Source organism: Mercurialis annua, linkage group LG6 (assembly GCF_937616625.2).
Source record: "Mercurialis annua linkage group LG6, ddMerAnnu1.2, whole genome shotgun sequence".
Lineage (NCBI taxonomy): Eukaryota > Viridiplantae > Streptophyta > Magnoliopsida > Malpighiales > Euphorbiaceae > Mercurialis > Mercurialis annua.
In genome coordinates, this window is record NC_065575.1 from 40,448,672 (window position 1) to 40,464,615 (window position 15,944).

Consider the following 15,944-nt stretch of genomic DNA (forward strand, 5'->3'; position numbering starts at 1 on the left):
AGAGGGGGGCCCACTTTTAAGTAACGATATTGGCATATCAAATTTCAACATATAATATTTATAGCGATCAAATTTTTAAATTTAAAACTTTCGTGTTTTTGCTTTTTATCGTCTAAATGTCTTTTTCGGCAAAAAAATTTCATACGTGGTGTACAACCATTTGATCATGCAGTTGTCTTCGGTATTGCCACGTATGAAATTGCCGAAAAAGACATTGGAACCACAAAATATTATAATGTAAAAAGTTAGAATTTGGTGTATAACGTTTTAAACGCTAAGATTAAATCGCTACAAACATCATATGTTGGAATTTAATATACTAATTTTCTTTTAATTATTATATTATGTAAAAATAATAATAATAAATCACCGATCCGTATATCATATATTAACATTTCTCTCTTATATTTTATGAAATAGTTACATAATTTTTTCGTTGGTGATGCCTGCAAATGTTTTTTTTCAATATAGTTACATAATTCATTTTATATTTGGTTGCACAATAATATACAAAAAACTCAATTGTAGCATCATCACTCAAAAATATTTTTCCAATCATCATATATACTAGAGAAATTCTCATTATTTTTGTTAAGATTACAAAATATTCTTACAATTTTTAAAATTAAAACATCTAATTAAACCAAACCTTTCAAATAAATAAATAACTAAGCACATTATACACGTAGACAAGTTTACCGATTTGAATGAAATTGTATCGTTGAAAAATAATTAGATAATTTATATTGGACTTGATTGATAAAACAATTTATTATATGCACAAATAACTAAATTTCCTTATAACAGAAGTCTAAACTTTTACTTATGTAATACCCCAAAATAATTAATTAGCTAATTGGACCACGTGTCCAGTTTTGAGTCGCGGAAGTGGCGATATTGGAAAGTTTTCCGATAAATAAGTTTTAGCAGGTCGGTTTTAGAAAGGATTATTACGGAGAAATTTATATTATGTTTCAATTATAAAATTAGAATTGGAATTAAATGGGAAAATGGCGAGAAAAGTCCAAAATAAGAGATAGGGACCAAACTGGTAATTTAGCCACTTTGTGTCGAAAATAGAAATATTGGATTTTGACGGAAAAGTGTTATTATCGGGCTTTGTATTATTTATAGGATATAAATAATACGTATAAGTCGTAATAAAAGAGTTTAACGATTTAGCTATGGACTAAATCGTACGATTGAAAAGTTTAAAAGATAAATGATAAGAAATAAAAAGAACAAGGACCAAAGTGAACCTTTAACCAAGAAATATAAGAAACCAAATTCAAAGGAAGAGGATCAGAGAAGGATCGAGAGGAAACAGAAGCCATCGCCGATTTCCGTCGTTTCGCCGCCGTTTCTCCGTTTGACGTTTGATTCGAGCGATTCAAGCGGCGATTTCTTCAGAATTGAAAGCTCTATCATCTCCGGCCATCAAATTAAGGTAAGGGGTCGGGTTTTGGCATGAAAACGATGGTTTATTGGCTGTTTTGAGTTAGGATTAAGTTTAGGTTGAAGTTTGACGTTTTCGAGGTTGTTATGGCGTTTTCGAAGAAACCGAAATATGGGTATTGAGCGTGGGTATGTTTAGCACGTCGGGACTGTGGCGAAACCCCGGAAAATCTGATTTCCGGGGCTGTGCACGTGGTACACGACCGTGTACCACGGGTGCACGAACGTGTACTTGAAGTACACGAACGTGCACCTAGCAAGGTACACGATCGTGTACTGAAGTACACGAACGTGCACCTTTCATGGTGCACGAACGTGTACAATGAGTACACGAACGTGTACCCTTGAGGTGCACGAACGTGTACTCAGTTGCACGATCGTGCACCCACCAAAACGCACACCCGTGCACCCCAACTCGCCCCCACGCGTATACAACTGTAATTGACCTAGGCATTCAACGTTTTGAGTAATTTGACTCTAAAGGACGGGTTTCGGACTTTGAGAATCATTAATCTCGAGATTAGCTCGACGTTTTAAATGAATTATAATAATGGAAAACGTCAAGGACGTTAAGCAATTCTCAATTATGAGAAATACTATTTGCTAAATCGTTTATACGACTAAAGTGATTGAATACGTAAGCAAGTATAAAAATGTAACTAAATCATAAAACTTAAAAGTATTATACGTATAAGAATGCGAGAATCACGTCTAACTATTAACGATTTATCAGACGTGTCAGCAAGTAGTGAAGTCAATAGAGGCGGACTAGCGAGAGCGTATTATCAGATCGATCATATCATTTCTTGGATTGCGGTCACTGTGAGTTGTACTTTTATTTTCATGTATTAAAACTATTTGGTATATAAATACTGTTCTCACGCATTGCATTATATATAATTGTTTGAAGTGTTATATGTTTATTTAATTTCTATATATGAGAACTAGTATGCGATCCGAAGAAACTAGCTACCTATTGGGTGTCAATAGGCTGTGTGATCACCAGTATCGAGTCAGTCTAGTATGTTTGCATTGAGAAATGACTTGACACAGCTGGGAGCTGTTGATGAATATGAAATTTACGATTGGGTATATGATTTCGATACGAGAGTGAACTCGGCTACGGTGTAGCCTGGAAGTCCCCGTATCTAGTGGCTGGGCCACCAGCGAGTTGGACTCGCAATTGATATTTACGATTGGGTTGAATGATATATGATTATTCGAGAGATGTGTCGCATGCTAGGATATTAGTTTCACACGGATCAAATACATGTTTATATGTTTTATATTAATATTTTCTTGAGATGCGATGCTATGTTTTTATATTAATACTGTTAGTAAATGTCAACTCACTCAGTATTTCCCCAAATACTGACCCCTCACCTTTGATGTCTTTCAGGTACTTAGCTTATGGACTTAGCTAGAGGCCAATTTTGAAGTCCAGAAGTCAGCTGTATATGTTAGTTTCTGACTTCTGTGAGTGCTGCAGTAGTGGTCCTGTGTCGATAGTATAATAGCCTAGACAGCAGTTCATTTTGATTGTATATATTAACTGCTGTTATTTTTTTATATGCATTTTGATAGGCTACGTGTTTAGTATATGATCCACGGCCCCAGGTGCCGGTGAGATGTTTGAAACACTAACTGATGTATATAGCACCGCGAGGCCAGTTCGTACAGGGTACGGTAACTAGTGCCCGCGAGGTTTCGAAACAGTTAGTGTATATGATTGATTATATGATATACATATAAAAGTGTTGCTTTCGTTGTTTAAATGTTAAATGTTAAATGTATTCATTTATTAATTGCGAAAAATTAATTATGATTTTAGGCTTGCTACGGGTTCCGGAGCTACCACTCCCGTTCCCTAGCGCCGGTTGCGGCTCAAATATTTTGGGTCGTGACAATATTGGTATCAGAGCAGTTTGGTCCAGTTACCACTGCAAGTTTGTTTCAATGCTTGTTTGAGAGCAGTTTGGTCCAGATACCACTGCTAGAGTTGTCAGATTGCTTGTTTGACTGGGAGTATTTGTCAGTAAGTATACCTAGGGACTACTGCAGCAAGAGTCAGACCGTGGTTGTCTGTAATTGTGTTATGTGTGCATTAGTAGTACGTGGCATTACGCGCGCGGACCAGGACTATTAAGTTAGTAAGTGAATAGTATCTGTTTATACAGACGACTAAGGCAATTAAATATGTGTTGTTTGTGCTAAGATATAGAAGGTGGTTACATGTTTGCAAATTATGATCGATTGAGAGGGTTAAGTATTTGTTACTCGCGCTGAGATTGTTAAGTGATTATCTGCTTGTGAATTACGTGCGACTGGATTAAATGCTAATTGTTTACAGCATTTATAAGCTGATTTTGGAATTGCGTGTGAAATGGGCTCAGATGGTCGCTTACGTTCGAAATTGTTTCTTTTCAGCATGTCTGGGCAAAACGGAGCTCAGTCGCATGCTGATGAAGAACGGGAGGAAGCGCCTCCTATATTTCAAAACGGGTTTCATAATGAAGTGCGCGAACCATCTGGGGTCCATCAGAATGGATTCCACGCAAATAATGGAGCATCGCCAGAAATATATCAAAATGGTTTTATGTCTGTGTCAGAGATAGGTAGTTCTTCTGAAAACCGAGTTAGAATGCATTCACCGGAGATAGAATACAGTGAAGAAGAGGAAGAGGAACCGGAGGAAGATCCGGAAGAGGATCCTGAAGAAGACCCTGAGGAGGATCCTGAGGAGGATCCAGAAGAAGAATTAGAAGAAGAAGCAGAAGAGGAAAATCCTCAGAAAGAAGAGTACGAAGAAGAAGAAGAGTTAGATGAATTAGACGTCGAGGAATACAGAGGTGACTATTTCTGGTCAAGTGTGCGGAGATACCGCAATTTGAGGGAAGATGCAGACATAGCTAACGGTCAGGCGCAAATAGCTTTAAATCAAGTTAGAAGGCAGATGCGTTCTTTTTCTAGAGGGATGTTGACTGTAGGAGCGTATTCTACTGACTTTCTACGGATGGCTGAAGGAGTCCCTAATCTGAACGAAAGTAATAGGACCATTAATCGTAGATATGTCAGGGGCTTAGGACCTCAGTTTGATGAGCTGTATGAGCACGTAGACGAACATTTCAGCACGCTTACTACAATGGCCCGTAGGATTGAAACAGAGCATGAGTGGGCAGGTGATCCGGTACGACCTTTTTACTTTAGACGTGAGTACCACCCAGATTATGTCAGTACGTCCTCCAGAACTACAACCAACCCCTATTTCGTACAAAGAGGTGGAAGAAACTCTGGTAGAACAGTTAGGGGCCGGCATACAGGCATAGTTATTAGGGAACCTAACGTTCCGCGTCAGGCACCCCCAGGTATTAGCAATTTATATGCTTTAAGTATTGTGTTTATGTGTTTGCATTATTATGTTTATATAATTGCTGCATTACATGATAGAATGTTAGTAATAGGTTATGCCTATAAGATAAAGCCTCGAAAAGCGAGAACCTATAGGAAGCGTTGTAGTTAAACACGCGCCTAATAAAAGAACATATAAACTTAACACACAAAAACAATAATACAATAAACATCACAACATATAATTATCGCAAACGTAATTCCTATATTACGTTTTAGAATTTGAAGAAAGAAATGGATTGCTTACCGGAAGTCGATATGAAACATCGGTATCTGCGTCTGTATATGACGTAGAAGAGAATGTTGCAGAAGTGGATATGATGATTACAGCAATATAGAATTTTGAACTTAATTGAGTGATCAGAGACATGGAAAAAGAAGTGATGTGACAGACGAACAGTCTGTAAATGACAGAAGGTGACAGCAATACAAAAATTTGAAATGTACCCAATAATAAAGAAAGCCGTTAATAGTCGCAGAGTGTACAGTCTGGAGTAAACTTATGTTTTATGAAAAGTATGAAGAATTCTTAAGATTTTTCAAAGTACGATTGTGCTCAGACATCGCATATGACATTGCATAATCACGATAGGAATGCATAAGAAAATGATTTTCGAAATGTAGATCATGCATCATATCTTTACAATGATAAAGAAAAATGCGATTTGAACAACTCTTTGTTGATGAGAGGTGTCATCACTCTGAGCTACAATTGTACTAATGATTTCAAACGATTTATGAAAAGTGATTTAAAAGAGCTGGCCAGCCAAAGGATGTTTTGAAATCTTTTGTTTGATGAGTGAACTCAGATGCGAAACTCTGCGACGAATAATAAAAGATTCTTAATAAATAAGAATAAGACTTGTAAAATAAATCCCAATAACCAAATAAAGCCATGTTAACAATTATTACGACAAGGCTAACAAGACTAGAGTAAAGTTCGAATAAAGGATGAAATGACAGGGAGTCATATTAAACGAAAGAAATACAACGAAAACGCAAGAATAAAGGATATAATGATTATCCTTAAGTTGAGATAAGTAACATAGCAATCGAGAGACATATCGGAAGAAAGAAATTGAAAGTACTAGAATGAGGAAACTCATATACCCTCAAGATTTAGTAAGATAACTAGAGAAGTGGAAAGTTTTAGAGATATGTCAGAAGGATTATCAGAATAGAACAACAATAATGGAGCTATTATAAACGAAGGAAAGACGTAGCGGATACAGTAAGTAAAGGATAAGATGATACTTCATTGCTATTGGGCAGATAGGAGTGAACTGTATCTAAGAAGCCACAATGGCATAAGAATGAGAGGTAGTATCAGTATAAAGAGATCAAGGTATTTAAGACAATTAGAATCAGGATATAAGTGTTAAGGAAACACTTCGAGAAGAAGATGAAAGACAGAATAAGGACAAACTAAGAAATGATCATGACTAGTACTAAGATGACACCTTGAAAAGTAAGAATAAAGTCGTAAACTTATTTGAAAGTAAGAAACAGAAATGTGAGACGAAAGAGAAAGTTGTTCATACAGTAAAAAGGAATGACGATAAAAGAAGTAAATAAATTATTAAGGATCTACTGAATCCGTTAAGAATTAAAGGTAAGGATGAATAAGTGAAAATTGGTCACTAAGATGAATTCTTAAGAAATTTAAATGTTGAGAAACATTCTTGAGACAGTTAAGTATTAAAGAGGCATATAAGATTCTTATGAGGTCAACATGAATAGGAAATTGTGACGTAAAGGAAAGACAATTTTAACTGAAAAGCCAATAAGAGATTCGAGATGAATCTCAAAGGAGCAACTAGAGGGAAGTAAAGAGGATAAGAATACGAGTAATACTAGTAAATAAGGGCAACTGTACAAGCTATATAACCGAAAGTAACGTGAAAGGAAACGTTTAAGACAATGGTAAAGGACGAAGGATCACGACCAACAGAACGACGTGAAGTTCACGATAGTTTAAAAAGAGCAAGGGGAAACAGAGATTGAAGATAGTAAAAGATGTAGTAGGCTCAACTACGTTAAGAAACAAGTGAATGTGTTAGACTTGGAGCAAGATGAAAGAAATTGGTTGATTAGGAATGAAGTGCCAGATAATGATAGAAAAGAGTAAGAAATGACGAGGACCCGCTAGGAAAGGAAAGTGACAACTACAGACGATAGTAAAGATCATAATTGTAAATTATGATTACAAGAGAAAATACTCATAGGGAGTATGAATAAGGTAAGTACGTTATTAAGATGAAATTGGCACGTCGTGACCATTCACGTATAAAGGAGACGAGTAGCAACCCTATGGCTACTAAGAATGAAATGATGAAACGATAAAACATTAGATTATGATTAGTGACAACTAGGTGGCAATGATGTAAGGACTATGACATCCAGAATACGTCCAAGGACTATTCTATATCGGAAAAGATAACAGATGAGACGAAGGTGCCAGTAAGAGAATTCTCAACGACGTAACAGCAAGCAACCATTAAGAGTTGAATAGACAATCGATTAGCAACAAGTATGAAGTTATAGCTGTGCATGGAAAACTAAGAGTTAAGTAAAAGGAAAAGCTGTGACCAGAATGTATTAATGGATGTCAAGGAAACTGTAAGGATAAGTTAAAATCCCAACAAGATTTATGAAAATTCGAGGACGAATTTTTACAAGGGGGGAAGAATGTAATACCCCAAAATAATTAATTAGCTAATTGGACCACGTGTCCAATTTTGAGTCGCGGAAGTGGCGATATTGGAAAGTTTTCCGATAAATAAGTTTTAGCAGGTCGGTTTTAGAAAGGATTATTACGGAGAAATTTATATTATGTTTCAATTATAAAATTAGAATTGGAATTAAATGGGAAAATGGCGAGAAAAGTCCAAAATAAGAGATAGGGACCAAACTGGTAATTTAGCCACTTTGTGTCGAAAATAGAAATATTGGCGAGAAAAGTCCAAAATAAGAGATAGGGACCAAAATGGGTTTATTTGTTGCTGCACTTGAACCTGGGCAATCTAAACTCTAGCTGTAAACTTTGCAATCCGTGGAGACACGAACACGATCAGTTTAAACACATATACGCAAATGATATACAAAATTCAAACACAACACGAATATTATACGGGTTACATGATACAACACGTACTTGTTAACCAATCAACCCGTTTTGGGTGACACGTATAAACTCATATAATTATTTGAATACTTTTTTTAATTTATTTAATAAAATACTAAAGTATTAGTATAGTTTGAGTTAAATACTGTTGTAATTATATATGCTATAAAAAAATAAAAAAGTTAAAAATGTAATAGCATTTAAATTTTAAAAATAAATAATATTTAATTAAAACTAGTTAATCGTGTTTGAACGGGTTAGGCGCGTATAACCATTTAGACACGAAATTAATCGTGTTATAAATAAACGGGTTGACCCCTTTATAACACAAACCTGTTTAACTTTGTGTTATATCGTATCATTTAATCGTGTTGTGTCTAAAATTGTCAGGTCTACCTAGCGGCACCGATTCCGTCGTTCGTCCACATGTCATTCAATTCCTTGTTAAATCTTATCAGTCAAATCTCTTTCGTTCATCATATTCGTTCATCTACCATTCGTATCCCCAAATTTGTATTTTGAAAGTCAAACAAATTCGCGTTTGAGGTATACAGCTTAAGAGTTATTTGAGTTAAATTAAGAGAGTTTGAGAATCTAATTGACTAAAGAAGTTAAAAGAATTTATTTGACTCTGAAATACAACTATAAAAATTTAATTGATTAAAAAAATTAAAAACGACTTATTTAACTTCGAGACACAAATTCAAATGCCGTATTCACACTTTGTTGAAATATATTTAGCGTTTATATTACATAAAGAAATAATACTATAAGAGAAAACAAGAAAAGTAAAACATGGAAAACAACATCATTTTATTAATAAATTATTCCAAACAAGAAAACCAACATTTTCTAAACTCCACCAAAAACAATCACTCAACAAAATGCTCTATAATTTCTCACCAAAAGTCATTCCTTCAGCAGCTTTAACAAAAGCAACTCTAGAAGAAATATCCTCCCACCAAGCCTTAACATGAGGACGATCATTAACAACAGAAGCCACATCAGTTTTCATCAGATAATAAGTGTAAGGAAGATGATGAAGATCAGCCAAGCTATAAAATTCTCCGGCCAAGTACTTGTTGCTGCTCAGCCTAGCTTCGTAAATATCAAGGATGTTCCCTAGCTTTTCTAAGTTGGTTTTGATGATCTCTTGATCGGGTGCAACTCCTTTTAGAGGATTAGCGTAAAGCTGGTAAATAATTGGTGATATTGCGGGATAATATTGCTGAGATTCTACTTGTGTCCAGACTTTTACCATTGCTGCTTCTTTTAGGTCTTTGTATCTTATTAGGTCATACCCTGTCTCTTTGTATTTTTCTGCTATGTATGCTGTGATTGCTCTCGACTCTGGTTGTAGAAAATTCATATGGGAAAATTATAAAAATTGCCTAAAACCATTTAAATTTTTTAAGAATATATACCTCTATTCACTTTATAAATTTTCCTTAAAAAATGTTGATATAAACACTAAAATATACATTTGTTCCGGCGGCCATATTAGTGTTTCTCAAATGAAAATTGGTGATTGATTTTGCTCAATTTTAAAGTTCGTATTGTAATTGTAAAATACGCTAAAACTTTGTGTGTTATTCAATTTTCATCTCTCCTTTCTTCTCTCTTTATTTTCTAATTTGCTACTAGCCTACTTAATATTAATCAAATACTTAGATTATAATTTTTTTTTTAAGAAAGACATGAGTAGAAGTTTTACCAAATAAGGTGAGATCGTCATCTTCAAGAACTGGAACCTGACCAAAGGGCTGCATGAACAACACAACATAAATATAGTCGCAAGCATAAAACACCATCTTTTTGGGAGAAATTTAAACGCATATAAATCGCTGCAATATTTAAGTTAATGATACACACATTTTTGGCAACAAAATGAGGGTGCTTATGCTCCCCGGAGAACAGATCAACAGGAACCAGCTCAAACTCTACTTCTTTCTCGTGGAGACAAGTTATCACAAGCGAAGTGCAGGTTGACATAGTTACTCCATGCAGCTTAAGCGCCATTTTTAAGTTTTTTTTTTCTGCTGAAACTAATGAAACCTTATTGCTTCTTTTATAGTATATCTTTTTTTTTTTGGTTACACTTTTATAGTAATATCTTTAGTGTCGTATATAGCAAGAAAAATTCAACTGTGCACCATAAGTTTCCCACATGGGTCCTTCGAGTTAACAACAGCTAGTAAATTTGCTTTTGATTTACAATACCAATGCATGCAGAAAAGAAAGAATCCAAAGGTACCGCTTTGTCTCCTGCCATACATTATTTATCAACTGCTCTGCCTCTGCATCATGTAAGTCAATCTGTAAATCCAATAGTTTTTACTTTTTACCCAAGCCATTGATTAATGAATAGTATACAGAATCAGATTTATGATCATTGATTATTATCATTAAGTAAGAACATTACTGGTGTGAAAAAGATGATATGTTATGATGTCACCCACATGATCATAGAGGCGGATCATTGACAATGGTCTTGTCTTGTAAATCACATGGGCGCTATGGAACCGATAAATTATATCAGAAACAGCAAATATATAAGTAATGTTAGCATTGCGGGGATTATTATAATTACTTGTTCTTCAAGGTTTATTTGATCCAGTCAAACCACAATTCCCAAGTGCATTTTTAATGAAATTGTTAGGTTTATTTCACCTAGAGATTTGTATCACCTCACTGATTTCCTAGTAAACAAAGAGAAATTGTGAGTTGTAAACTTGTGATCTTCTGTTTCTCTTAAATCTTGTCTAGTATTTTGAAAAGGAAAATGGTTAATGTTCTGTAAAGCCCGCAAAATTTGCATGAGAAATTACATACTCAAAGAATAGTGACTGTTCACAAACATTCTACTTGAAAATTCTCTAACCAATTACAAATGATATTAACAAATAGTCTCTCCGTCCCATTTTTATCTTTTATTTAGTCATTTTAAAAAAACTCTATGGAAAATCTATTATAAAAGCAAAACATGAAAAAAATATATGAAAATACAGATAATAAATATTTTTAAAATTTTTATTTTAAAATAAATAAACCTTTTAAAATAGGACGGAAGAAATATATCTTAAGTTATTAGTAAATGTAAGGCAAAATCCATTCCAAAGCAATGTACTTAACAAAAGTACGTTTAGAAAGCTCATGTCAGAATTATTTTCTTCCAATCTTTCTATTTATCTTTCTATTAAGATTGGAAGAAAACACTTTTATAAATAAAGGAACTAAAACAAATTAAATAAAGACATAAAAATTGAAAATTTAGTAAACAGAGAGACTGGAAAGTAGAGGCTTCCTGAACAAAAAATAGAAAAACACAGGAATTTTGAAATGAGTTTAGCCCAAATGTAAATGATAGAACAGTCATGGTTTCAAATAGATACTATTTAATTACAGTATAAACAGAGAAATTAAACACCTTTTTGTTGTTGTTTTTTTCTCTCTTGAAACATACTGTACAGATCCATAATTACATATTCACAATAGAGATACAGGATCTAAATAAAATTAATTAGTATAATGCCCCAAAAGAAAAACTGAAAAATACTTTATATAAACACATCTCCTTCTCAAGGCACTAAAACATGTCGATGTCTTTTTAGAAGGCTGCTGCTTCCGGCGGCTTCAAGAAATTGTGGTATTCCAATTGAGTCATCTCTCCGCCATTCACCGGGTCAAATTGACATCTATAGAAGCTGCAATCACAATGTTTAACATTTAACACTCAATTTCAAAAACCTTAATCCTTCTAGAGATAATATTCCAGCAAGCAGACCTAAGATTCTGTTGACACACTAGTGAAGACACAACTGAAACTAAACGATAGCAACAATATTTCCAACACCAATATTTTCTTACCTCCCATCTAATCCAAGTATTACCACTGTATTCTTTTGGTGACCAAAAGCAACAATGTACTGTGATCCCTCAACCAAGCGAAACTGAGCCACTGACCACTCTGAGCTGAAATACTTGGGTAAAACACCTGCAAATGGACAACAAGTTCAATCAACGATTCCAACAGGAAAACACTAACATTGATTGCATCTAGCCTATACCAAGCTAATGTAAACCCACAATCACAAAGATGTATACCAGAGTCTAGAATAATAGATGTTATATCCTATTGGTCCAGCAAAACCAGGTATTAAACATTGCACAATGTAAATGTATAAGATTCCCTTATCCCTTATACGTCGAAAAACTTCTGAAAGTAATGTCCCCACTTGTTTGATAAAATTATCTGCAGTATAAAAAAATACTAACTTTTATCTATCTATACTTAAAAATTGACATGATCCCATTTGCTGCCAATGACATAAAAAAGTTGGTTTCAATACATACATAAATTAATCGTATCTTTTATAGATAAATATTTTCAATTTGTATCAGCAATTATTGCAGACATCAATAAATATTTAGACCTTCAGGCTCCACCCTTACGTATGCGCAGTGGTGGTGCTAAAAAAGAGGCCAGCACATACGAAATAAACACCCAACAATTTTGTTGCCAGTAACATTCATCCTTCATAACAAACACTGTAGAAACATCACCTTACCTTTAAAGAAAGATAAGGATGAAGTGGGCGTTGAAACACCACCGTTAGGGTCAGTAGTGTTCCGTGACCTATCAGTCCCTAGGGATCCAGGAGTTGTCTTAAGGTTGAAAACATGGACAGTGCCCTTGTCACTTGAGACTGCTAGCCACTGGGCAGTTGAAGAGAATGCCAGACTATATATTTCTGCTCTATCTGCACCCCTCCTTACCTGCAGCTCAACATTCATGAAAGTTTGAAATGAAGATAGATATTCAATAAATGGTATTTATCATTCAGAAACTACCAAGTGAAAATAATCCTCTAAAGAATAGTGTCCATAATTTGAGGTACTTCGTATGTAATAGGAAAAAATGTCAAATCGTAGCAGAAATGCCTACCATGTACATTTGTGATAATTTATTAATGAAAAAAGGACAGGAGCAAAGCAAATATAAAGACAGAATATCATGAAGTAGAGAGCTATTAAAGGGTGTTACTTAAACCAAAACCGGGTACTCTGCTTTTAAAAGATATAATGATAATGATAATTTAAACCAAAGACCATTGACCAAGAGGAGCAATCACAAAATAACATACACAAACTGCTTCATGTTCCCATACGAGTATAGTGACACAAGGAACAATAAAAGTTAACAAGTACTTTCACATTTTAACTGGACAAACAGACTACACTTCGATCTTCATAGCATCATACCTAATTTTATCTAGATTACAAAGAAAGAAAAAGGAGAGAACAGGCAGAGCTAAATTTACGACAAACCAACAGACACATTCATCTACAACAAGCTAATGAATTAATTGATTACCGACCATATTAATAAAAATCAGAGTCTTCATAAGAAGAGAGTTCAGTATTGAATAGGAGATACAAATGGGTCTTTAGAAGATTCAAGCATTTAGCAATTACCAACCTTTTGAATTAGGTCACGTTTTATTCACAGATTCCATCAATTACCAGATGTTGAAGAAATCAATCCCACTTTAACAGAAGCAGAGGCACATATATATAAATATATATTATTATTCTAGATTACAAAACTATCCAGTATGCTATAGTAAGTTTGATAATATCAAAATTGTATTAATACCTACGTATGGATGTTAAAAAAGCTCAAGAGAGGATATTAGTTAAAATTGTTTGCAAAGATTACAGTAGCTACAACATTAAAATACAATTATACAAACATAGATGCTAAACCTATTTTCAGAAAGCAGCATCCATATATAATTACATATTGCTTCGATAATTTTGACCATAACAAAACACTAAACCTCAAGTATAAACTTAATAGTATGCTCTAGAATGATTTAACATCAAACAATATTTCAGCTATTCTCACTAACAACCACCTCACAAGTTTGAAAAACTGTATTCATACGTATCTATAGCTGTTAAAAAATAAAGAGAGGATAGAAGTTATAATCCTTTGCACTCTCGAAGATTAAAGTAGCTACAACATTAAAATACACTAAAACACTAACATAGATGCTAAACCTAGTTTCACAAAGCAGCATTCATATACAAATACATATTGCTTGCGTAATTTTGACACTAACAAAACACTTGACCTCAAGTATAAACTTAATAATCAGCTCTAGATTGACTTAACATCAAACAAAACTTCAACTATTCTCACTAACAATAACCTCAATCAATGGCCAATTCGGTTTCTAAAAGAGTAAAACAAGACACCACTACCAATATAAAATAGTTTATTCAATCAACTTAACTTAAGGAAACAAAGTTTACCTCCTGCAAGAGAGACCCATCAGCAGTATTAAAAACTCTAACAAGAGTACCCTTGGTGCTAGAAGTAGCCAACAGCTGCCCATCCTGAGTAAGAGCAAAACACGAAATCCTCGAATCATGAGCCATTATAAACTTAGTCCTTTTCGACGCATAATGTTCAACCCTAACTTGCCCTTTCTGCAGTCCAGGGCAAACCAAAACCAAAGAACTCGCACCGTGTGAAACAGCACAAAGACCTTTAGGGTTCGCAATGGTCTCAATCTGATGTAACAATTTCAAATCTGCAAAATTATAAACAAAAATTTTCTGTTCGAGAATCACAATAATCCTATCCCTTCTTAATTTCACTGATCGAACCTCAGACCTAAACGACAGCTCCCCAATGCATCGACTCTGATGATCGTCCCAAATCATCACCTTATTAGGCGGATATTGCGGGTCGGAACCTCCGCCAACGACAGCTAAGATATTACAACGGAACAGCATCTCAACAACACCGACTCCACCGCCACCGCCGTTCACCCCTTGATCAAAGTCACGACGGAAAATCTCTCTAAAAGGATCGCAGTTATAAATTCGAAATCCATGGTCCGTACCGGCAGCAAAACAGCCGAAATCCTGATTGAAGGATAGATGAAGTAGGTTAATCGGCGGCAAAGAAGGCGCGGTGGTCGGAGATGAGTCGTGGTGGTGGTGAGGGTGGAAATTAGGGTTAGGGTTAGAGTGATCGGGGAGGCAGTGATCTTGAGGCATGATTGAAGAAAGTGAATCGTAGGAGGATTGCGAGTTAGGTGGCGGCGAGTCGAGTCCTTCGACGACGTCGTCTGGATTAACGAGATTGGTTTCAGGGTTAGTATCGGGATTTGGCCACGGTGGCGATGAGTAAGCAGAGAGAGTTGCCATTATTGGATGTAAAAGGAACTGGGATAGATTTGCTTTGATGATAAACAAAGAACCGAATAAAAAAAATTAAAAAAGGGAAGAGACAGAGATAGAGCTTAAAGCTGCAATTTAATTAGAACAATGTTGTCGTGTAACTGTGTAAGTTCCCTTTAATTTCGACTTACATTTAATAAACAGAGTTAATAATATAATTAAAAAAGGAAAATATAATACTACCTCCCTTCTTTTTTAGTTGTCCATTTAGCCAATATTGCACATAGATAGTGCTTCTTTTGTCTCAATTTATAAAGAAAAATACTAATATAGCCCTATTAGTTAATAAATGCCTTTTAAATTAAAACATAGGGTCATTTATTAGGGATGGATAAACTTGGAAGATAAGTAGCTAATATCACATGAAATTACTAAATGGACAACTATTTGTAGACAAATAAAATTGGCTAAATGGACAACTAAAAAAGAACGAAAGGAGTACTTTATTACTTTTATCCTGATACATAAATAAATTTAATATTTTTCTTTTCCAATTATTATAATATTTAATTCAGGATTTAATTGGAATTGCTCTCCTCGAGTTCAAAATCCTTCAATTTTCCTCAAGTATACTTAAATGAATGACAAATAAACAAATTTTGATTTAATGTAATATTTTTATCATTTTACTTATCTGTCATCCATTTAAGTGGACTTGAGAAAAATGAAGAGGATTTTGAACTTGAGAGGAGCTATTCCCAAT

General features: G+C 34.5%; 2 protein-coding genes across 2 annotated transcripts; both read right to left on the reverse strand.

Annotated features, from left to right (window-relative positions):
- Positions 1-8,776: 8,776 nt before the first annotated feature.
- On the reverse strand, positions 8,777-10,062 carry LOC126687990 (glutathione S-transferase F13). Its single transcript, XM_050382545.2, has 3 exons — positions 9,860-10,062; positions 9,702-9,750; positions 8,777-9,337 (listed from the first exon to the last, which is right to left on the reverse strand). Exons 1-3 carry the CDS (start codon positions 10,004-10,006, stop codon positions 8,877-8,879), a joined length of 657 nt encoding a protein of 218 aa, XP_050238502.1. The 5' UTR covers positions 10,007-10,062; the 3' UTR covers positions 8,777-8,876.
- Positions 10,063-11,344: 1,282 nt separating this feature from the next.
- On the reverse strand, positions 11,345-15,348 carry LOC126688043 (autophagy-related protein 18a). The gene is made up of 4 exons (XM_050382608.2): positions 14,306-15,348; positions 12,556-12,763; positions 11,855-11,981; positions 11,345-11,691 (listed from the first exon to the last, which is right to left on the reverse strand). The coding sequence occupies exons 1-4, from the start codon at positions 15,206-15,208 to the stop codon at positions 11,595-11,597; spliced, it is 1,335 nt and encodes a 444-aa protein (XP_050238565.1). The 5' UTR covers positions 15,209-15,348; the 3' UTR covers positions 11,345-11,594.
- Between the last annotated feature and the right edge of the window lie 596 nt (positions 15,349-15,944).

Coding starts and splice junctions, on each gene's coding strand:
- LOC126687990 (XM_050382545.2), bottom strand. CDS start 10,006: ATGGCGCTTAAGCTGCATGGAGTAACTATGTCAACCTGCACTTCGCTT. Junction 9,751..9,859: donor CTCATTTTGTTGCCAAAAAT/GTGTGTATCATT, acceptor TTGTTCATGCAG/CCCTTTGGTCAGGTTCCAGT. Junction 9,338..9,701: donor TGACGATCTCACCTTATTTG/GTAAAACTTCTA, acceptor TTCTACAACCAG/AGTCGAGAGCAATCACAGCA.
- LOC126688043 (XM_050382608.2), bottom strand. CDS start 15,208: ATGGCAACTCTCTCTGCTTACTCATCGCCACCGTGGCCAAATCCCGAT. Junction 11,982..12,555: donor ATCCTTATCTTTCTTTAAAG/GTAAGGTGATGT, acceptor GTCCATTTGCAG/GTGTTTTACCCAAGTATTTC. Junction 11,692..11,854: donor ATACTTGGATTAGATGGGAG/GTAAGAAAATAT, acceptor TTGTGATTGCAG/CTTCTATAGATGTCAATTTG.